The 23,657-nt window shown below is 47.3% G+C and overlaps 2 protein-coding genes across 2 annotated transcripts in view; both read left to right on the top strand.

Moving 5' to 3' along the window:
- Positions 1–99: 99 nt before the first annotated feature.
- On the top strand, positions 100–4,335 carry LOC108152186 (gastrula zinc finger protein XlCGF53.1). Its single transcript, XM_017281334.2, has one exon. It carries the CDS (start codon positions 504–506, stop codon positions 2,127–2,129), a length of 1,626 nt encoding a protein of 541 aa, XP_017136823.1. The 5' UTR covers positions 100–503; the 3' UTR covers positions 2,130–4,335.
- Positions 4,336–8,729: 4,394 nt separating this feature from the next.
- The window catches only part of LOC108152190 (glucose transporter type 1), an 82,090-nt gene continuing 67,162 nt past the window's right edge, over positions 8,730–23,657 (top strand). Inside the window, exon 1 of the mRNA XM_017281336.2 lies at positions 8,730–8,996. The gene's annotated coding sequence lies outside the window, so the exon portion shown is untranslated. The remainder of the gene's footprint in view (positions 8,997–23,657) is intronic.

The raw sequence follows: 23,657 nt of genomic DNA, 5'->3' as shown, positions 1-23,657 counted from the left end.
CGCAACGCCTGCCGCCGCTGCCGCCGTCGCTGCCGCCGTCGCCGGAATGATTTCCCTTTCGGTTTCGCTTTCCTTTGACATAAATAGCCGTTCGGGGCACCGCTCTCATTCATTCGCAGCAGAGACGTTGAGCGGAACGACAGCCAGGAGAACAGGAGACCGACCGTTCTTCGCCCAAAAGGAGCTTTGCCTCAGCCTCAGTTTTGCGCCTCAGTTTCTTGTTCTGTTGTTAAGTTTTTTTTGTTTGTGCTTAGTTTTCCAAAAAAGTTTCCCAAGTTTCCCGTTCAATCGTTCAATCATTCCATCATTCATCGTTCTCCACGTTCAATCATTCATCGTTCTCCACGTTCAATCAATCACCGTTCTCCACGTTCAATCATTCTTCAATCCACGTTACGTTACGTTACGTTACGTTCACGTTTGCGTTTTTAAAGGTGCAACGCGTTTAAGATTTGTTGCCCCATCATTTCGTTTGACACGCGGCGGTGGCGACTCTCAGTGCAATGGCCACGCAGACACAGACACAGACACAGACACAGATACAGACACTGCTGCCACAGCAGACACAGACATCGACACTCTGCCACCCGCATAGTATTGGCATCCAGCTGCAGCACAAGGGCATGCCCCATGGTCTGGGGCTGCTCACCACAGTGGCCTCGCTGCCCCCGAAGTACCGCAGTCGCTATCTGAATCTGAAAAGCAAGTGTGAAATTCCGCTGGATCTCTCGGTGAAGCCGCCAACACCCACAATGGAGCTGCACGAGGAGGCGCTGCAGGAGGAGGTGCTGCATCCAATTAGCGACGGGACGGATGTTCCGATGGCCACCGCATTCGCTGAGGTTTACAGCAGCGAAGCCGTGGAAACGGAGGTGCCAAAGGAGCAGCAGCGGGAGATGGAGGAGCAGACCACCATCACCCCACCGCAGAGTCCTGGTCCGCTGTTGAAGCGTAAATTGAGCGCCACAGAGGATGATGGCCAACATGCCGCAAAGCTTCCCAGAAAAAACATCGAGGAAGAGGAGGAGCTGCCCTCAACGAGCAGGGCGGGGGCCCTCGCGGAGGCCACACCTGCCAAACCCATCAAAATCTCGGACACGGCGCCCAGAACCACCAAAGCATCGACATCGGGCAAGTCCTCGTCGCGTAACAAGGCCACGCGGAAGCTGAAATTCGATGAAGAGACATCGTCCCCCGTTTCGGGTACCATCATACGACCCCTGGAGGACATCACCGACGGGTCGATGCAGTACAGCAACGGGGACATTGATCCCAAGTACAACATCGTGGAGATCACCGAGGAGACGAAGGCAGAGCTGGCGGCCATCAAGAATGTCATCGGGGACTATGTCTGCCGCTTGTGTCGCATCAAGTTCGAGGATGCCTTCGGGCTGGCGCGGCATCGGTGTGCCTGCATTGTGCTGCTGGAGTACCGCTGTCCCGAGTGTGGCAAGCAGTTCAATTGCCCCGCGAATCTGGCCTCACATCGGCGGTGGCACAAGCCCAAGAAGGAGGCGGCGGGCGTGAAGAAGGAGAACCAGCAGCCAGCCGCATCGGCATCGGCATCGGCGGCAGCGAAAGGAGGCGCCATCAAGAAGGCTGTGGTGGCTGAGGAGACTGCCACTGGCGGCGGCTTTGATTGCTCCGATTGCGGCAAGAAGTTCAAGCGAGCGGCGTATCTCAGGAAGCATCAGCTGACGCACGCCAAGAAGGGAGCGGCAGCAGCAGCAGAGTCCGCCAAGGAGATGCCGCGGACCACCATCAGGGCGGTGTTCAAGGCTACGCCGTACAGCGGAGCCTCCTCCTCCAGTGTGGCCTCCTCCTCCTCCGCCAGCAGCACGCACTCGCACTCGACGCACGAGGATGAGGGCGTGTACGTTGTGGCCCCCACCGCAAACGGCACCAGAGCCACCGCCACAGCCGCCAGGAGCACCACCAGCAGCCACTACGAGGTGGACTACGATGCCGACTACATGTCCGACAGCAGCTCCTCGGCCTCCTCGGCGGGCTATGGTCGCCTGCAGATCGTGGAGCACGGCCTCACGGAGGAGGAGAGCATTGCGGCGGCGGCACTCACGAATCTAAGGAACTGCGCCTCCGTCATCCAGCACACAACGATGGCGCACTAAAGAGAGACAGAGAGAGTCCCCGAGAGTGAGTTTTGAGGTTGAGTTTTACTTAAGTTTTAGTTATAGTTTAAGTTTTAGTTATTAGCCATTAGTTATCCTCGCCCTCCCACAGAAGGGGCGGGTCTGCAGCTGAAACAAACCAAAGAATTTAGTTTTACACGAGGAAAACAACTCTTGCCTCCATTTGATCACTTAGTTACACACTAGTTAGTCGTAATGTTTATGTTTAGTTATCGATTTGGTTTCCATTCCACGAAATGAGTTCAATTCTAGTCAGAGTCTCCTTCGAACTTCCTTTGTCCCTAGTCCGTAGTCAGTGCTTAGTCAGTGTTTAGCCAAAGAATAGTGAGTGGCACTAGTCAGCTTCAATATGATCTCGTGTGCGGGAGGGCTCGCTCCCTCCCGTAGTACCTCGTACCAGGTAGCAGGCATTTCCATTACCATTTCCCTCTAGTCGTTAGGCATAGATACTCGTAGGATATCTAGTCATTTAGGATCAGAACACTCTTCTAGTCAACACATCCATACTTTATTCTCTAATAATTTCCTCATACATCCACCCAACCATCTATTGTCATCTAAAAATTCCTCATACATCATTCCTAAGCATCATTCGTATTACATCTTCTCTCTCTTCATTCCTGCATCATCATCGAACCTTTTTCATGTTTGTAAATCGAACGTGCATCAGAAAGGATAGACCTTCCACTTCTATCTTTCATCCACTACTTCTTCCTCATAGATCATAGATTAACACTAATCTTTCACCTCTTTCACTGCTTTCACCCTTCAAGTATTTCATTCAATCTGAACAATCCTGATGTGTAAACCCCGAATCACTGCCGATCAACATTCTCTACTCATCCTTCCTACCTCTACATTCCATCTTCTTCCTCTATTCTCATCTTTCATTAATCATTCCCACTCTATTCCTTCTATATCATACCCACATATCATTCCACAGACCTTTCAAAACCTCGAAACACCTTCTTCATGTCCTTGTAGTCATTAGTTCTTCTTGCATTCCCACTAGTCATGTCTAGTCATCATCTAGTCATAGGTCTTTCTCTAAGTTTTGTACATGATAAAAGATATACATATACATATATATTTCTTCAATTTCGGCTACAGCTTTAGTTCTACATAAAGTACTCTAGATTATCGCTAGGTATTTTTTTCTTCTTAAATTTAAACCCAAACAAATTCAGGCGAAAATTGTGCAGTAATAGTTTTTAGGTTCGAAAAGCAAAAAACCAAAGCAAAAACCAAAAAACATCCTTAGTTTAGTAGTGGCAGAGGCCAGTGTTGGTCAACAAAGACCAGTGTTGCTAAAACCAAAAAGTCGAGTGTGAACTCTAGTCATTTTTTTTTGTCATAGATAGGATCGTAAGCCGGGGAGAGCCCATCTGTATCTGTGGGCCTCCCCCTTCAATTCTTCATAGCCATTCCACCACCCACCACCCTAACCTTAGTTTTAGTTTAACTTTAGTTTTAGTTTTAGTTTTAGTTTATGGACATTACGGACCAGCGTCTCACTACCAGTCAAAGTATTGAAAACAGTACAACATCTAGCTATAGAACATAGGACGCCCTTTGTCGCAGTGCGGGGTATCCCGTAGAACCAGCGGTTGTGTACTTAATTACTTACTAAAACCTAGTCACATAGCGACAGACGGACAGAGAGAGGGAGAGCAATATCACAGCATTATTGTTCCTTCAAAAAATGTATAATTTAAATGTATAAATCGGTTGTAACCAAACACACACACACACACACCAGAGTACAACGAAACAATGGGAAACTTTCGCTCAAAAGTAGATCTTAAGCTAGGATACGTCTTAAAGTCTATACACTCTATATACGATCTACATATATCAGTGGATAATCTCATATCTAAAATGGTTGATGATTGACGATTTTTGTGATACTAAAATATTAAGAAGCTAAGCCTAAAGTTTACAACAAATGAAGTTTTTCTTTCTTTTTTTTTCGTACTTGTCTGCTCGTTCGATTGTGCATTCAACAATAAGAAAGAAAATACAAAAGAAATATTTTTTTGATATACGTAATATTATAGAACCCCCTATATACATATGTATTTACATACCCCCCGAAAAAAAAACCCCATTAGATTATATACTATATATATTTTTATAAAAACTTCTATTAAAAATCTATAAAAATTGAAAAGCATAAATATTTTGGAATAAAAATAAAGAAAACTGAACTAAAATACTTGTATTCTTTGGGAAAACTAAACACTAAAGGGGCTTCCATAAAGTCCATAATTCGAGCCATCGATATATCTTTTATCAGGATTTGGGTGCACTGCTGCACCATTGAGTGGCAAGGAATGTACTCTTTTCACCATTGAAAATATATGCATATATTCTTGGGGCTAGAAGCCCAGTATTCCAGCGATCAGGACGTATGATCGTTCTGTTGATTCTACCTTTTGTTGAGCCAATCATCCATCGTGCCTGGTGGTTCCCCTCGACACTGGCCTGCAGACCATCGTCGAGGCCTCACTTTGCGCGAATTTATTCCATTTTCTTGGACATAAACTTTGATCTCTGGTCTCTATTCCACTATCCTCTCCATTAAAGAACCATAAAACGTAAAAATAAAAATACAACAGAGAACTGAAAGCACAAACTTGTATTCTTTTGGTTTTTGACAAACCCCCGATCAGGGTTGGATAATCGTTTTATAATTGTGGGGAAAGTACCACCCCCACAAACATTCAACCTTTCAACCATCCATCCATCAATGTGTGTGTGTGTGTGTGGTGTGGAGTGGAGGTTGCACAAACACCACTTAAAAACCTCTAGTATTTCATGTCCAATAATGATGATGACGAGGTCCGAGAGGATGATTTCTCGTTTCGAAATAACGCTGCAGTACCGTAAATGAAATGCCATTAAAGGCCATTGACATGGCCCATCGATCTCTGGGTTTTTCAGCGTTTTCGTACCCAAAAACAAATACCAAAACATGCAAGCACTGGGAGAACGGATATCGATGTGTGGATAGCAGGAGGTGGATATTCGGGAAGTGGAAGTGGCAGTGGCATTGTTGGACAGATGCAACTTGCGCCTAAGTACACAAATAATCATCACAGTAGTGGTAGTGGTAGTCGTTGTGGGCATGGAAAAGGACTCTGTCTAGGGGTGCGTCCTGCCAGGGGGTGCATACATGGGGGTGGGAATGGATTGGATGGGGGTGCGGGTGCGGGTGTGGGCGCGGGATGCGATGGACCAAAATTGAAACCCTAAACTTAAGCAACTAATGATGCCCCGTTCTCAGCGGAAATGCCCTTAAAAAAACTGTTTAATCAAACGCGAATGCATGACAGCACGGCACAAAAAAAATGTATAGGCAAACAGGATACGCCGGGAAGGATATATGCGAGGGTGCACCAGAGGAATGGTAGAGGGTGCACTGTGCTCGCTGTGCGTGTGCGGTGTGAATCAATTTAAAGCGTCAAAAGAGCCATATAACGATTTGAGGAGATGTCCTGTCCGCTCCTTCCATCCACGACTCAGCGCCCGGCAAAGGGTGTTGCGTTTCGGAGTGAAATTATGTTAAATCATGCCGACAAAACTACCCTCTCTCACTGCAGCATCTGTGCCACAAAACGTGGAAAGCAGGGTACCTGAATACTGTACCCCCCGACACTGCGCGTATGTGGCAAGGTTGCAGTTTGCACCTTGGCCGGCGGCACGGGGCATTCCTTCAGTGAGCCCGCATGAATGGGGCAAGTTTCTGAGGTTTTCTGCGGGTTCCCGAAACGGTTTTCAGCTGTTGTTCAGCCTAAGACCTACCTACACTCTCTCCCTCTCCCCCCATATCCATATCCATATCGGAAACGTAATGCGGAATTATGTTGTCCAGAGATCGTCTTGAGTCTCATGTTGCGCTGCTAATTTGCACCTTGAGAGGCCTTTCAGGGGCCTCCTCTAGAGTCTGCAAAATTTGTGTGTTAGACTGTTTATGCAGGTCCTTTGTCCTTTGTCCTTTGACCCAAGTGGCCGTATGGTTGAGAGTTTCCTGGCAGATTGATGGCACTGATTGGCATCAGCGATGCCAAAGTGTCGCCTGAGAGTCCTCCACTTTGATTACCATCATCCAGGCTTCCAAATGTAACGGTTTAACGGTTCAAAAGCTCCTTGAGCTTTCAGAGCCCGCATGCAACCCTGTTCGGTGCGTGGCAGCTGTCACGGAAATTGCAACTCTGTGGAGTCCCGCCAGCAAGTGGACATTTCCCCGCCAAACTGTCAAACGGAAAACACCGGTTTATCGAAGAGATTCTCTCTGTCTCTCGAATAAGGGGGGCCACGAGTGAGGATGGAGAGAGAAAGAGAGAGAGAGACACGCACGAGTCGGGAGCCGGAATTCCCAACGTTCGCTGTCGCACACCTGACATTCATGTTGTGGCTACGCTGAAAGTCAGACGTGTGGAGCGCATCCTCTCTCGATCCATCCTCCAAGTCGAATCGCAGTGCAAAAGTTTTTTTTTTTGTTTCGAAGAAAAAGAGTTTGAGGAGAGACACTGAAAACCCTCGAGGCGTCGCGTCCGCTAACGGTACGGTGTGCACGGTACTAGACCCCTTTTCGCGGCCATCCTTTTTGCGATTGTGTGTGTGTGTGTGTGTGTGCGATGGTGTGATGGTGTGCGTGCGAGTGTGTGTGGAAAAGCGTAAAATCCTAGTGTTAATTTGCTGGAAAAGCCACAGAAAAACATGAGACATGAGACTCCCGTTTCAACAGGAGGGGGGGGAGGGAGAGTAAGCATGTGCTGCAAGGGGGAGGGTTGCGAGTGGGTGGTGCTGTGGTGCGGTGGCAGGTTAAGGGTGTCCCCCTGCTGGGGCGGGGGTGGGAGTCTGCGAGAGCGAAAGCTTTATTGATTGAGAGCTTTTGTCCTTGCTGGCGAGCAAGAGAGCGCGAAAAATACTGGTATTTTCTGGGGGAAAGAAAAGCTCAGCCTTGCCAGTGCTTTGGACACAATTTTCGTACAACAATTTTCACTTTTCTCAGTCATTCTCACGTCTGTGTTTTAGGGCGGTTCCGCCACAGGCAGCAGCAGCAGCAGCAGCAGCAGGCATCAGGCATCCAGCCATCAGACAGCAGGCAGCAGGACTCGCACTGGCACTCGCAGTCGCAGTCGCAGCCCCACTTCGAGGAGGAGACTCCACCGCACAACAGTTGAACGCGTATGAAAATTCCACCTTCCACTTTTCGTTTTTTCGTACGTCGCGCGTCATCGAAAAAAAACACAAAAAAAAAGCAACCAAAATAGCAGCGATTCAAAAAACTCTAAACATTCAAGAACCTGTTTTCAAAAAGAGTTCCTTAGGACCCAAAAAAAAAAGCAAAGCAAAGGAAAAGAAAGAGTGTTGTTATTATTTTTTGACTGTGTGTGGCCCAGGACGTTTTTTTTTTTGTTCCTTGTGTGCGTGTGCTTCTTTTTTGCGAATGTGTGTGTGTGTGTGTGTGAGTGTGTCGGTTATGTTTTTGTAAAATTCAATAGAAATGCAAGAAAGGTAATGCAATTGCCAAAAGAATTACAACCAAAAAAACATACTTATCCACGCACGCACACGCACACACACACACACGCCACACACAAACACACACACACACACATGCCTAAAGAGCGAAGGCACGCATACAGTCGTGGAAATTTCAGTTTCAGAAATTTCTCATTTTTCGCGTAGTTTTGATTTTCTCCTTTGCGGGACTCTGCAGGCTCTGTGGCTTCTATCCTCCCCTTCCCCGCCCCCCCGCCATAACCTTCTCTCGGTGTATGTGTGCGACTCTCTCTTTCTCTCTCTCTCTCTGTGTGTGTGTGTGTGTGTGTATGATGTCCTTCGTCCTGCTTACGTACGCAGACTGAGTGACTCGATTGAGGCGAATGGGCTGCCTGAATGGCTGGCAGTGTCGCCGCCGCGCGTCTCTCAGAGTCTCTTGTCTCTACTGCTGCTGCCCCTGCCTCCGCCTCCGTCTCTGAAATGAATGCGTATTCAATGAGCAATGAAATCCGTGACACATTCGCGCCTTCTTTCCGCAGCTCCACCCGCAACCATCTCCTCCTCCGCCTGCTGCCTGCTGCCCCTGGCCTGGCCTTCTGCTCCACAGATTTTCGGGTGCTCTGCTGGGTGGTGGTGGTGCGCTGCGGTGCGGTGCGGGGGGGTGGGGCCTTGTGCATTTTCCATTTAATTTATTTTTTATTGCTTGGCATTCGCATTGCTTTGTTCTTTTGTCCGATTTTCCGTTTTAAATAAAAGCGTTATTAACACCCATAACCTTTGACATTTAAAGGCCCCGGACTTGCTGCCACATGTGGCACACAGCGCACACATTTTCCGACTTGAATGGGAGGCAAAGTATTTTAAGCATTTTGATTTCTGGTCTGCTTCCACTTCTGGCATTTCCCTCTTCGCATTCCTTGAGTTGCAGGACACACACGCACACGCACACGCACACGCACGCAGGACTTTCGCTCTTTCTCTACACATGTGGCGGTGTATTTTTGTTGTTGTTGTTGTTGATAAACTCCTGAATCTCCATTGTGTTCCATTTGTTTTTTTTTTTTGCAGCTTCGATAAGTGAAAGCCATTAATTGAGAAATGGCGTAAATGGTGTTCGTACTGCCAGTTCCCATTCAAATACCGCCTGAAACTGTATGCCCATGTTAGTGCCTTCTTCGGTCTGAGCGGGAAACCAACAACAACAACAAACAGCAACAAACTGGAAGAAAAACAATCGAAAATCCAAAAAAATAGTGTGCAAAAGTATGTTGAAGACCGCGAGAGATTGACTCGAGTGAATCTGCGAGAACGGAAGCGGCACCCAAAAAGCCCCAGGTGAGTCGACCAGGATACATCCCAAAAAAGGGAATTTTCCAAGCCTTTATGGAGTGGGGGCCACTCTCTCTCTCTCTGTCCAGTACTTTCTCCTCCAGCTTAAGCCTTATCCTTTATCCTTTATCCTTTATACACAAATGAACCCTTTTTGCGTTTGCCCACGCACTGCACTGCATCGAGAGAAAGTGGAAGTGGAAGTGAAAGTTGAAGCGCACACTTCCCGTCGGCCATCTATCCGTTGGGCGGCAAAATATTTTGCAAACAACAACAAAAACAAGAAAAACAACAGCCGTCTATTAATGAAAATATGTAAGCGCAAAAAAATCAGTATGGAAAAACGCAAACGAAATTGACCCGCAAACGGGGGAAAAAAGCCAAAGGGAACTTCAGTAAATAATTGAAGAAAGGAAGGAAGGAAGAGTCATGAATGAGGGAAAAAGCCAGGCCAGAACAGCCATCAAAAAAGTTGAACGAAAAGAAATGGAAAGGAAAGGAAGAGCAGGGAAAGGCAAGGAGCAGGGAAAGGCAAGGAGCAAAGCATTTGCTTGGGCGCCGGAGTGCGTTTACTTAAGCAATCAACTCAACCTCAAATACACACACACACACACACACACACCACATAGTAAAATATATATGTAGTATATCTTTCCCGTTATATTATAACAACTAAAAAAGAAAGAGGCCGCCGCCGCCGCCCAAAGTTTGTGTGCGGAAAGCAAAAAAAAAAAAAAAAGGAGCAGAAAACAAAACCCTTTTTTTTTTTTTTTGTGTTTTTGGTTGCAGTGCATTTTGCTGTCTCTTTCGAACAGTATTTGGTCTCTCTCTTTCTCTGTTTGCTTGTGTGTCTGCGTGCGTGCTTGTGTGTGTGTGTGCGAGCTTTCGGAATCAGAAACAGAATCAGAGAATCCCAGCGAAGAACACATTTCACACGCGTGCATAACAAAAGACGTGCAAATTTTCACGTCAACACAACAGATCCTTCAATCGCACACACATAAACCACTGGCAAATACACGCAGGCACACACACACACACAGAGAGAGAGAGAGAGAGAGAGAGAGAGGGGATATGTCAACATGTGTAGCATACTTTTTGGGGCCCCTCTTACATCCAGCATTATTTGCACCTTTTCGACTCAACTGCTGCTCCTGCTCCTGCCCCAGCTCCAGCTACAGCTCCTGCTGTTATCCTTTTGTCTTGCCTTGTCCTTTTCGGCCGCTGTCCTCGCCAATTTTTGGGTTTTTTTTTCGGTGGTGGCCCTTAAAAAGGGTATGATGACTTATATCTCCGCTCGCCGATGCCCTGCAGAAGCAACGATCGATCTGTGGGGCTCCCTGCCTTTCCGCTACCCCCTCATCCACAAAGGGGTTCCTCGTTCAAGGTCATAATACGACGCCAGGGAGTCCTTGCAAGCACTCAAGTGCTCAGCAAGAGAATCGTCCCGAATTCTCTGTAGAAGCCATAGAAACAATCGTGTCCTATCGTCTTCTATAATCCCATTCAAATGGTCTTTGGCTGGATGTTGATTCCTATCTGATGTACGTTTGATGTACACGCAAGCGGTGGAAAGGGGTAGCAGAAGCTTCGTTCCCGCCCGAAAGTAGCCTGTTATTTGGGGCGGGGAGGGGGGCTCTTATTTCTCCTTATTTCTGCCCTTATTCGTTCTTATTTTGTTCCCTTTTATTCCTCCTTGTTTTCTTGTCTTTTATTTTGTTTCTTTTTGTCTGTTGTCGCAAGGCCTGCGATTTGTATCTGCCAGATACTCCTCCATTTCTTCCGCGCGCCCTTCCGCTGCACTCCTTTCTCTCAAACTCCCCCTCCCCTCTCCTGCTCTTCTTCTTATCTGGCTCACCCCCCCCCTCCATTTTGCGGTTCGTTTTATGATGTGCGCATAAAATATTTGTCATATATTCTTGACGAAAAATCTGCTGGTTATATGCCCCGCATATTGGATTTGTTTGTTTGCATTTGTATCTGTATCTGTATCTGTATCTTCATCTGTATCTGTATCTGTAGCTATGTGTCTTTTGTACCTTTGTGTCCTATGTGTGTGTGTGTGTGTCCCTGTGTCTGTGTGTGGCCTCCATTAATGTTTGCCCTGCAATCCTTTTTTTTTTCGTTACTTTGCTGGGCACAGTTTTCGGTGGAGCCACGCCCCACAGCGTGGCATAATCTATGGATCTCGACCCTGCAGACCCTCCATCGCGTCGTCTTTACGGCCATCTATCCATCGTCTCGATGTCGCGTTTAACGAACTGTGTCATTTACACTTTTTGACAATCGACAGAGTCGCAGTGGCAGGCGGCAGGCGGCAGGCGGCAGGCAGCAGGCGGCTGGCGGCAGTGGCACCCGAAATCCCTTTTTTTCCGTGTCAAAAAGTAAAAATATTTGCCTTCGAATTCGCTTGAATGCATTGCCACGAGCTCCCTGCAGGGACCCCCCTCTCTCTCTTTTCCACTCTCTCCCCTCTCCTCTCTCTCTCTCTCTTGCCCTCTTCCGCGTCTCCTCTTTGGTCCTTTGTTGACTTTTTGGTTTGGGGACCGACGATGCTTTGACGTCGATTACGCAAAGCCAATAATGAAATGACTTTGGGGTTTTGATTGGCAAAACATTGCGGGCTATAAATGTGCACACACACACACACACACGCCCGCCCCCTCCCCCCTCTCTGCATGTGTGTGCGCTAAAATTCACGCTCTATTAATGGCGCTTTGTGTGTGGCATCGCCATCGAGCCATTGGAGCCATTGAGTGGCAGCATTGGCATCTAGCAGCGTTTGCTGCCTCGCGGTCTCCATTCCATTGTGTGATTTGTGCAGCGTCAACATTTGCTGCGGCCTCGGCCGTTGCCGTTGCCGACGCCGACACTGCCCTTTGATTTACCCTTTTAATTAGCCATCAAACAGTGGATGGAAGGGGGCGTGGAGCCACATATATATCGTGGTTCGAATGGCATACGATTACTCTTCCATTGGGAAGCGATTTGTCACGTTGCGCGGAGTCCATCACATCTGAAGGATGCTTCCAGTTCTTCCACTCTTCATTCGTTGTGCTCTCCATTTGATAGTTCTTTCAGTGCTTCATCGTATTCTCCTCTTCTCCATTTGATTCATACATTTATCGGCTAATCCATCTTTTTGTAGCCACTCTGCTGGCACCTCTCCACATGACATGCTTTTCCGTCGTCTTCCCATCAGATATTCTATCTTTTTGGAGATTTTATGGTAGACATCTTCTCAGCCATAGGGCCTTGATTTAGTGACTTTCTTGGCTTGAAGCAGAGTGCCTCTCCCTTAGAACATAACTTTTCTTCATTTCATCATAGATTTTCCACGTTTTGCTGTGAATTTTCCCTCGGATTGTTGCCATCCATCAGAGGGCATTCTTGGTCTCTTCTCTGGCATGTAGTTCCTCTCATTAGACGTCCTTCTGCTGTGTTGTTCACCTTTCCATATGATATATGGGACTCTACTGCCCCTCCCAGGAACCCTGTTTATACCCCTATTTATACATATGTTTTTGGCCATAAACAAGTTTGTTTTACAGACGTTAAATAAACACAAAGGTGGGGGGTGGGGAGTGGGGTGTGGCAAGTGGGAGACTCTCAATCCACTGGCGCCTGTGTCTCCCTCTCCCTCTTCCTCTCTTCCTAAACCTACTCCTGCTTTCCTGCTGCCTGCTGCTCCCACATCCTTGTGCCCCTTCTCACAGCTGCTGAGCGCGCTGGCAAGCGATGCCATGCCGAATGCCCCATCGAACGTTTACATAACGCCGTGTGGCACAAAGGCCGTTAGCCAAAAAAACCAAAAGTCGAATGCCGCCTCCTCCATCTGTCTGGTGTCTGCCTTTGTGTGCTGGATATTTAGCTACCTCTCCTCTCCTCTCCTATCGTATCGTATCGTATCGCATCGCATCGTAGGATATTTTTGATATTGCATTCGATTCGATAATTTCAAAAATAAATAAAAATATATAAATATAAATCTCACAAAAGTCGGCTAGCACTGGAATTTACAAAAATAAATCAACATTTATTTGGCTCATTTGTCGGTTTATGGGGGGCGTGGCAAGGGGTATCCATTCCCATCTTTTTGCTGGCCTTTCAGCAGCACCATTTATCGTAATTGCAATCGCGATGCTCTGCGATGCTCTGCGATGCTGTTGCACAACTCGTGAGCTACTTTCAACAGATATTACAGACACATATATTTGGATATATGTAGAGTGGAGCAGCGGCCACAATGCAGAAAGCGGCATTTGAATGCCCCGCCGCTTGTCCTACCATCTTTTGGGGCACACAGGGCCTCTCGCTCTCTCTCTCTCGATCTCTCTCGTTTTTTGTTTGTTGGTCAAACGCTTGGGGAATAATAAATGTGTGTGCCCCAGCACCATTTTCATAGTTCATTTGGGGCATGCCCCGTTCGTATCTGTGAAGCGTGTCCATGGGTCTTTGGTCCAGTCCGGTGTGGTGCTGCTGCTGCTGCTGCTCTTTTTTTGGGGCCATCTAATCCTATAGAAGTGCCTTTGTCGTTGTCGATGAAGTGTGACGTTTATTAAACTCAATTTAAAAGAATGGTGGCTCATTTATTTTATTACTCTGCTGTCAGTGGATGTTGCCACATGCCCCCCCTCTCCCTTCTGTCAAGTGCCTCCTAAAGTTACACGAGCCCCACACACACACACACACAGCGACAGAAAAAGGTTTGTGTTTTGGGGCAAAAGTAAATGTTGATAGTGGCACACATTTCCATGGCCCGAAATTAGTAAAGGCCCCCATCCCCCCGCCCTTTTCCCCTCTCCATGTGTGTGTGTGTGGGTTTCCCCCCCTCCTCCTCGTACTCCTCCGTTTCGTGTGTGTTTGTTTGAGGCATAACAACCATTTGTTATTGATATTGACAGCTGCAAAATAAATGAGCAATTTCCATTGGTTGGAGGAGTTGGTGGCATTTTCTTTTGGCTTTCGACTTTAGCCTGAAATTTCAGTCTTCCGATCCCTGGGATTGTTGTGCAACTCCTCGGCCACTCCTCCACCAATCCACCAATCCTCCTCCTGTTTCACTCCTCCGCCAATCCTTCTCCTCCTCCACTCTCTCGTCGCGGCTCAAGGGCTTGTTATCCTCTCGGCCCCCTTTTCCCCCTTGGCCAATTTTCCCCCTCAGCAATTTTCCCCCAGTGGCAGAGATAGAGAGAGAGAGAGAGAGAGAGAGAGGGAGGGAGGGAGGGAGAGCAGTCAACACTTTTTGTGTGTCCATGGTCCATGGGGCAGGCGGTTTTTTTTTGCGGATTGTCAAAAGGTTCTTTTCACTGGTTTTTTGTGTCTTAAAGAGCAGGGTATTCGGCGTTTGGAAGTGATGTTTCGAACGATCCAAAGATGTAGCAGAAATCATCGATCTTTAGGAGCCTCCTACGAATTGTAAGGCCCAACAAAAGTGTGTGGCATTCATCAAAATCGAATGGACTGATCGATCACAAGGTGAATCTAAGGCCATAACGAAAGATGCTTTCAGGTTCTCCCTCTCATCGTTGGATGGTAAAATGTTCTCCATTCGCCTCGTCCCAACGAAAGGACGCACTTCCGTAGAGACTTCTCAAAACACTCCATTCTATGTTATTCTATTTTAGACCTCTGTAACAATGAATCTTCGAGGGTATCAAAGGCTTCGTTCGGCGAAACTCGTTTTCCTTTTGGAGATTTTTTCGGTACGAAGCTCGTTGTCGCTGCATGCAACACTTTTTGCACTTCGCCCATATTGATAGATGGAACCGCTGGCGGCCATTATGCAACACCCCCCCCCCCCCCCCCCCCCCCCCCACCTCTCTCTCTCTCTCTCTCTCTCTCTGTAGCTGTATCTGCATCTGTATCTGTGTGTGTGTGTGTGTTTTTTTGTGTATCTGCATCTGTATCTGTGGTTTCTTTTGGCATAACTCACATTTTGCTTACAGCTCTTGCTTTTGCTGTTGCTGTTGCTTTGGCTGCTTGCTTACATATTTACCCAAAAAATGTAAAAAATGATGCAACAACAACATTGGTGGCAAGGGGGAAAACAACATGCAACAACAAAAAGTGTGCCAGTGACAGCAGCAGCCAGCCAGCAGCCAGCCAGCATCCAGCCAGCATCCAACATCCAACAGCCAGCATCCAACAGCCACCGTGTGGATGTAACAATTTTTCAAACAGTGCCACACATAAGTCTGTGTCTACCAGCTGCTATAATGTGTTTCCTGTTGTGTGCGGCAGCGGCGGATATGAGGCGTCCATCGGAAATGAGTGTGTGTGTGGCACTGCCTCACCTCTGACCCCCCCCCCTCCTGTCCGTTTGCTACTTTCCCACTTGTTTTTTTGTTGTATTTGGTAAAAGGTTGCAGCAGAAAGAAGCACTTGCAACCTGCCTCTTATCTTTTGCGGACAACCCGAAAGAAGGAAAATTTGTGGCACGGCGAATGTCTAGCGGAAAAAGCGTTGAAATTGTGGGTGGAGCCATTACAGTGTTTATATTCGGTTTTTTCCCTACGTTTTTGGGCGTCCAAAGAGCGTGGGGCACATCCTTTTAATTTGCAGCAGAAAGCATATTGCGAGGAGCATCCTCTTCTTTCGGCTGCTGCACCGCAGCCCCCACTGCTTCCGGCCCTCTGCTCCTCCTGTGCTCCTTTGCTCCTTTGCTGCTGCTGCTGCTCTCTCCCACTGTTGCTGCACCCCTGCTACTGTCATTGCCAGAGAGAGAGAGAGAGGTGGAGAGGAGACCCCCTATTGCTGCCTCGCTGTGCCTCTGTGAAATTGAAAAATACGCGCGATAAAATGCTTGACATGCCACGTAATGCGTTGCAAATATATTGCCAAAGTTTTTTGTGTGCGTTGTTGTTGCCGCTGCTGCTGTTTGGTTGTTGTTGTGACATCGCCGCGCAGCGTGCGACTGCAGCGGACACACCAGAGGACACAAGAGGAGGGACACACACACACACACACAAACACAGATAGATAGAAGAGGAGGGACAGTCGGAGGCGGGAGAAGTTTTTAACTCGTGGCGCCTCCGAACGTTCCCCTTGCCGCCCCCAACGTTATTATTCATTATTGAACTGCCAGAATGTCCTGACATACGCCAAATGCCATGAGAAAGCGACCAAATGGCCAGAAATGGCAGAAGCACAAACCGAAAACGAACTTCCACTCAACTGAAAATGCGATTGCCACTGCCCCACTGCCCCACCCACTGGCACTGCCACTGCCACTGCCACTAGCAGAGTGCAGCCTGCCCCCTTTATTGCCTGCTGGTGCATTGATTTTTGCTCTTTTAGTTTTTTGGTTTAATTTTGAAAGCCAGTGCAAGGCTAAAACTAATTTCAAATTATTTGGCATTGGAACGCGGGAGGGGGCTAAAGCGGGTTGCGGGACTTGCAGCTTGTGGCACTGTGGCACACTGTCCATTAAGTGGTGGCGCGAAAAACTTTGTCCATTTGACATACCCGATATTTGGACCCCAAATTACACTTGGAAAAAACATTTCGAGATATTGAACCAAAAATATGGAAAATTGTAATTAGACCTCGAAGAGCCCTTTTTATGCCTTTTGTAAAAGAATCTGGAGGTCGCGGAACGTGCGCCCTTACGACCTTCATCTTTGGGTGGTTACCCCATTTGTATCTTTATATCTTAAGCTCGGTTTGTTCCCAAAAGCTGCCTCGGTTCTTCGCTTTTCTCTCGATGTACCCGTAATGAATGCCACGCCACAGCAGCAGCACACATCGATCGAAGCAAAGCAGTTAATAATGCAACGCCCTGGTCGAAGGGAAGTGCAACAGAAGTGCAAAGAATTGGACCCTCAATTAGACATCCGTTTTGGGGGCCTGGGGACGGGCATCCATATGTTCTGTGCTTGCTGCCGAAGGACAAGATGCCCCATAAATATGCGGCTGCTGCCATTAGAAATTTATCCCCTGCGTTCGCTCCTGCTTTGAGGTCCTTTAACTTTTGCTGCTCTCTTTTCTCTCGCAGTTTTCGCTGCTGCTTTTATCGCTTTTGGCTCTGCCTTTGACGTCACCTTAATTAATGGGTTAATGCGACGTCGACAGAAGCAAAAGCAGCGCCAGCAGCAGAGAGGCAACAATGGCGGGGGGGGGCAACAGAGGTAGAGGTAGAAGTGGAGGCACCAACGACAGCGTTTGGTAATTAAGCGACTTTGTCGTTGTGCCTCTCGTTTCTGTGCCAAATGAATTATGTGTCTCTCCTCTGCTCTCATTTCTATATAGTAGAATTCTCTCTCGCTCTCGCTTTCTCCCTCTCCCTCTGACCGTCACGACCTGTAGTTACCCTCTGGAACAACCCGAGTAATTTGGCATTGATTTAATATTTTATTTTAATTAAAATTTCGCACATTGTTGTATGCCGCAGAGAGGCAAAGAGAACAGCAGCAGAACGTGACTCGGGCTGGCATTATCATGCTATAAAATGTCATAAATTAATTGTAGCTGCAATTTTTGGACACTCTGCACACTGAAGCATCCTCTCTAGCCTCCCTAAAGGACTCTCCGCCTCTGTTTCTCTCTAGTGTCTGTGTGGCGATGTCGCAGCACACGTTCCTCGACAGCCAGATATCTCTGGGAGCCTCTGTATACATATATATATATATATATCCATACCTTTATGTAGTAGTATCTTTTTAGACTCCATTCCCCTTGCCCCCCCGACCCCTCTCTCCCCGCTCGCTCTGTGTCAAGCAATAAGTTTTGCATGGGGGCCATCGCTGCGTATACGTAATATTCTAGCGCCTTGATGACAGGCCGCGATACGGCAACGGAACGTGCAGGAGGGGGGAGGCGGGAGGCTTAGTGGGGGGTCCACTGGCAGGAGATTTGGGGGCAAAAAACAGGAGGGCAGGTCCAGGGTCCAGTGGCAGGACAACGACAGCATCCAAAGGACAATGGCAAAATGCTGCTGCTGCTGCCTGCAGGTCGACTGCCGACTGCCGCCTGCCTCTTCATTTACGTAATGTAAGCAATTTATGAAAATTGCCAGCAATTTCGTAGATTAAACTGCAACCAAAGTGCAATTGCGTGCAAATTTCTCCCACTGTATGGGTGCGCATCTATGCGAGTGTGTGTGTGTGTGTGTGTCTGCTGGACAAACTTTTGTGGCACTTCAAAAAAGGAGTAGATTAAGATAATGAAGCTGCAGCTTAGAGAATCAGCAGCCCGAACCTTCCAAAGGGACAGCAGAGGGCAGGGGCCGAGCAGTGGGGTAGAGGTGGGGGCAAAGGGCACACTGCTTGATGCTGCTTGCTGCTTGCTGCTGCTGCTTGCCGCTGCTGCAGCATTGGCAGCCACTCCATCACTCGAGCAAATTAAAATTAAGATGAATTATGGTCGTGAGAGTCGAGACGGCTCCCAGGGCGACGATGAGAAATTCAAGCTTAATGCGAGAAGGGCTCCATAAATCAGTGTATCCATTCGTTGTATTCCACTCCTTGGATGATCAATGGACTGCAGATTGAAGGCACACGTATCGAGCGACAGCTTCATCATCATGGTGTCCGCCCCGTGGCAAGTGGCAGCAAATGTTGTACAGAATATAAGCATAGTATTACACACAAAAGGGGTGCGGTGGGGGCAGAGTGGCTTAAGGGTTAAGGCTTCAAGATGTGAAAAATGTGGAAAAGTCATTGATTCGTATGGCTCTTTCTCTGGGCTCCTGGCAGGAGATCCAGCAGGAAAAATTGCAATAAAAACGCTGGGTCCTATCCTCGTTAAATGCTGGCAGTGCCTCTGCCATTTAGGGGCCAGGACATTGCCACTGCCACTCTCTGCCTGCCACTATTAGTTGCAGCTGCCAAAAGTGATGAATGTGTGAAATGTAAACTTTGCCACCGACAAAATAACAGCGCCAAAAGCTTAGAGCCAAAAAAGGAACCATCCTACAGGATGGAGATGGAGCCCAGCCCCCTAAGCCCCCCCCCCACCCCTCTTCTAATGGAAGCGAATCGAAACCCAAACACAAAAAAAAAGGAGCGGAACGGAACACAACGCCTGACGAAAATTGCATTTCTCCTTTCTTTCTCATCCGCTGGTGCTTTTCATTCGACTTTTCCTTTTTACAGCGCGAAATTTTCTTTTCTTTTTTTTCTGTCGATTTTGCGGCCGCAGCAACGAAAATCCAATTAAAGCCCCTGTCGTTGCGCGTGGGGCTGGGGTTGGGGTCACAAAAGGGAGCATATAGTGGGTGGGGGGCGGGAGGGGCACTGATTGAATGTCAGATGCGATGCGCCCGACGATATAGAGGATATAGGAATCATAGGAGTACGATGTGTAATAAAGCGGAGATTGCCTTATGCGGAGGACTCAGCGAAGCGAAAAGATTTGATGCGGCAGCTACAGGAGGGGGAGGTGGGGTTTTCTGCTTTTGTCAAAATATTTCATATTGCAATGGAAATGGCAGTGGCATTTTACTCACACTTTTGGGGACGGGGATTGTTGACTTTAAAGAGATCTTTCTTGGATATGCCTTGCCATCCACATGTGCCATACAAATAGAAGATTATAATACTTAATTGCCAAGGAAAAAGCTGTTCTTAAAGGCACACTCAGAGAAAAATGGCATAGCAAAAAGAAATATAGTCATTAATGGCGCTTAGCGCTTAGGCATTAGTGCAAAAAGTGCCATTTCGTATAGTAATTGGGTAGACCCATATCTACCAAAAATTTACGGTTTTAAAGATATAATACAGAAGTGATTTTTGAGGTTTTTTGAGAATCGGTTAGGACTATCTGTATAACACTTTTTGTGCATATTTATGAAATATTGAGCGATTGTTTTCCCAGTGATGGAACGTGAAAACCTTTCCTGTTTTTTTGTTTTTTTTTTTTATAAGTTTGCGGATTTAAAAAATCTTCCATTAGCTGAGATTGTGTCTATTTTTTGGGATTTTTGTAAGACAGTTATAGAGAGACTTTCACTAGTCCTCAAAGTCCTTGATCAAGAATTATCTTTGTATTTAGAAATAATAATACAATAAAAAGAAACACCGAAAAAGTGAACTTAGGTCATTTTTTTTTAGTAGATTCTCACATTTTAGTTAATGAAATTAAATTGTTTAAATTAGTTTATTTTCAATATATTGTATGTTGAAAATAAAATCTGAACCAAAGTCTATGGAAATCTGTTTTTATTGACTTTTAATGTGTGGCGGATATTTGATAAAATAATTTTCGTATTCATGTCGAAATTTAGGTGAAAAAAAGGTGAAGGAAAGTAAATAAATATGCGATAATTCTGCATGAGAATCGCTGGGGAGAAACGTGTGTATCGAAGCGAAGGGTAACCACCCCTCCCTCTCTCCCCTGAACCTGTGGCAACCTCATTTGGGGCTTTAGTTACTTTAATATGTTTGCGGCTCATTAAGTTTTTCATTAAAAATTAATTAAAGTCGCCAGTTAATTAGGTCTAAAGCGTATTTATCATTTTTCGCTGAGCTCCAGCAGCAGCGGCAGCCCCGGCTACGGCTACGGCTACGGCTCCAGCTCCGGCTCCGGCTCCGGCACCGCATTCCGCGATGCCTGACAGGCCACCGAAAAACTTTTGCCTTTCGCTGGCGGGTGGCATGCCACTGCGAAACCCCTTTTTTGGCAGTGCTGCCTGCCACAATGTTGTAAAGTGTCATTAGTCTGGCATAAATTAGCTTCCCCCCGCCCCAGCCCGCCCCAGCCCGCCCAATCCCGCAACACCCCCGCTCCAAAAACGTTGCAGGAAGCACAGAAGTGGAGCGGGTGGCATGCTCCTCTTGCTGACAAACATTTTTGCGGCTTTCCTTCCTTTCGGCATGTAATTTATTGATGAATGATCTATAGATCTGGGATCTGGAGTTGGTTGTGGCACGAAGGCGGTGGGGGGGGAGGCCTGCCTTTGAAGTCGCAGCAAACAATGGCTGGAAGCCAAGAGTCAAGTTGGTAAGACGCTTAGAAGCCAGACGCTCCACAGAGCAGTGTAGAAGAAGTCGTAGTGGGAGTGGGCGTGGGCGTGGGAGTGGCTCCAACAACAAAAGCAGTGGCTAATATTGTAATAACAAACAATGGGGACAAGTGCTTTAATCGCTTCTGCTGATTATGTTGCTGCCAGAGGGATAAGTGGCTGCCTCCTGCCACTTCCCTTTATAAGAGTCCTGCTGCCTCCTGCCTCCTGCCTACTCCTTTCTCCTGCTCCTGCTCCTGCTTTAGAGGATGCCTTAAGCGCAGAGTCCCCGAGTCAGAGGTTGCATTGTTGGTGCGGTGTTGCCTAGGAAGCCACTCTACTTGTGTATCCCCCCATTGTTCGCACGGTCGAATGGGGCTTGGGCTTGGGCTTGGGCTTGGGCTTGGGCCTGGCTTCCAGGTGACACAAAATATTCCTCTCTCTCTCTCGTGCAGGCTTGAGCCACCGATGGAGACTCCATCATGAGTGGAAATGTGTCTCCGGAGCCACAAAAGTGAATGGGGAGCTCTATGAATGGGGCGACTAATGCCAGCCGACAGATGATGGGTGATGGGCATGCCTTAAACGCTCATTAGACAGCAGGGGGCGGGGGCTAGGAAGGGGTGGAGGCATTTAATTAATTGCAAATTCAGCAAAACTATACACAAAACAGTCAGCCAGAAGGTAACGAGAGGCAGAGAGAGGGAGGGAGGGGTGAGAGGGAGGGAGCTCTCGTTTCTGAAAAGCAAAAACTTTCACAAAAGGCCAAAAAGTTTGATGGCAACTTTTCTCCCAGTGAAAGGGGGGGGGGAAGAGGGGGAGAGCCAAAGCCACTCGACATTGCATTCATTGCTAATTTGGCTTTAATTGCATAAATGTTGCGCTTTTTCCTAAAGAACCAAAGCCAAACAGCGCGTGCAGAGGGGCAGAGGGGTGGCAGAGGTTGGGCAGAGGGGGAGCAGCGGGGGCCCAGAAACGGCCATAAATTCACTTTGGGGTCCGAAAATTTCATAAAACGAGCAAAAATGCAGGGCGAAAGCCCAGCAAAGGGAGAGGCCGAGAGAGAGAGAGTGGAATTTTTGTGGAAATTGTTTCGTTGGAGTGCACTTGAAATTGAAATTTTGTTTTGTAGGCAGAAGCACAAGCAGAAGCAGCAGCAGAGGGAGGGGGTGGGGTAGGGGGTGGGGGCTGGCTGTGCACCTTATCATCCCTGCCACCTGAATGAAGAACTGAAAGACTGACAGCTGCTGTCCATCATTCCGTCATTCTATGATTGGGAAGAGCGAGATCGAGTGCTGAAGCGTTGCACAAATATTTGCCAAAAAATAAAAAGGCGCCCGGAAAAAGTCTCCTACTTAAATACGAAACTAAGTGAAAAAGTTCGAGAGGGGCGGCGAGAGGGGGCGGTGGCAAAGGAGATTTTCGAAAACTAAATTTAATGAATGCCAAACGTTGCGTCGTCTCTCTCTCTCTCTCCCTGTGTCTGTCTGTCTCTCTCGTTCATATTTTATAAATTGCAAACTTCCCCAAAAAAAAAGAAGCCAAAAGCCCTTTCATACAAATATTACGACTATATTCATATGAGGGAGAGGGCGTAGTGGGGGGGAGCGGGGGTCTCTGCACTCTCTTTCTCCCTCCCACTCCCTTCGAACAAAAAGGCGCTTCTGTTATTTTCTTTTTTTGGGATAAAACAATAAAAACTTTTGCTGCATTAGGCTGCATTTTCAGTGAAGCCTCTCTCATGTGTGTGTGTGTGTGTCTCTCTGGCAGTGTATGTGTGTGTGTGTGTGTGTGGGAGGACAAAGGACGAAAAACTTATTGACAAAACTGTCATTAGCTTGTCGTCCAACTCGAGGGGAAACTTTCTGCCTCGCCCCACGCCCCCACGCCCTTCGCCGAAAGGGATTTAAAGTTAAGCGACCAAACGCAAAAGTGTATTCAAATATGCAGCAGCAACAGAATGTGGCAGGGAGGCAGGCAGGCAGGCAGGCAGGCGCAGGGAAACTGCCAGAAAGAACAATCATAAAAACAACTCGAAACAGGTGTACGCTGGAACGACATCATCATTGGCTCTGTGTGTGTGCCTGCGTGTGTGTGTGTGTGCCACAGATGCCCCTCTACACTGGGAAAATGTTCAAAGAATTTAATGAATATTACAATATTTTGAACATTCAATGAGCAGTAAAAGAAAAAACCAAAAGGAACCAAAAATACTTTCCTAAAAAAAAAAATAAAAAATTTGAATATTTCTTCCCCAAAATAAACACTGCTATTTGGTTTTTCTCAGTGTATTCCTATGCCTCACCCTCTCTCAGTGTCTCTGTGTTTTTGGCTCACGAAAAATGTTTTCTGCCAGAGAAGGAAATTTATAATGCGATAAAACTTTAATAAAGGCTGCAGCACCTTCCACCCCCCCCCCCCACTGTCCTTGCCAGTGCCTCCTTGGTGTCTTTTAAGGGGGCGTGGCACAAAAGTAGTTATGAGTACAACAACAGTTAGACAGACAGCTGTGCAAAAACGGAGAGGATCAACACGAAACGAAACGAAAGGAAAGGAAAGGAAAGGCACGAACGCACTCAAAATTGTATGTAATTGTGCAGATGGGGGTCGGCGGAGGGGGGTATGAGGGGGGGGGGCACAAGATTGCAACATTTGCGTAAGTCTATGTCTATGTATGGGTGGCTATGTGTGTGTGTGTGTGTGGGGAGGGGGTTGAAGGAGAACTC

Source organism: Drosophila miranda, chromosome XR (genome assembly GCF_003369915.1).
Source record: "Drosophila miranda strain MSH22 chromosome XR, D.miranda_PacBio2.1, whole genome shotgun sequence".
In the NCBI taxonomy this organism is placed as follows: domain Eukaryota; kingdom Metazoa; phylum Arthropoda; class Insecta; order Diptera; family Drosophilidae; genus Drosophila; species Drosophila miranda.
Note: the sequence above shows the minus strand (reverse complement) of the source record. Positions and strands in the feature narration are given on the sequence as shown.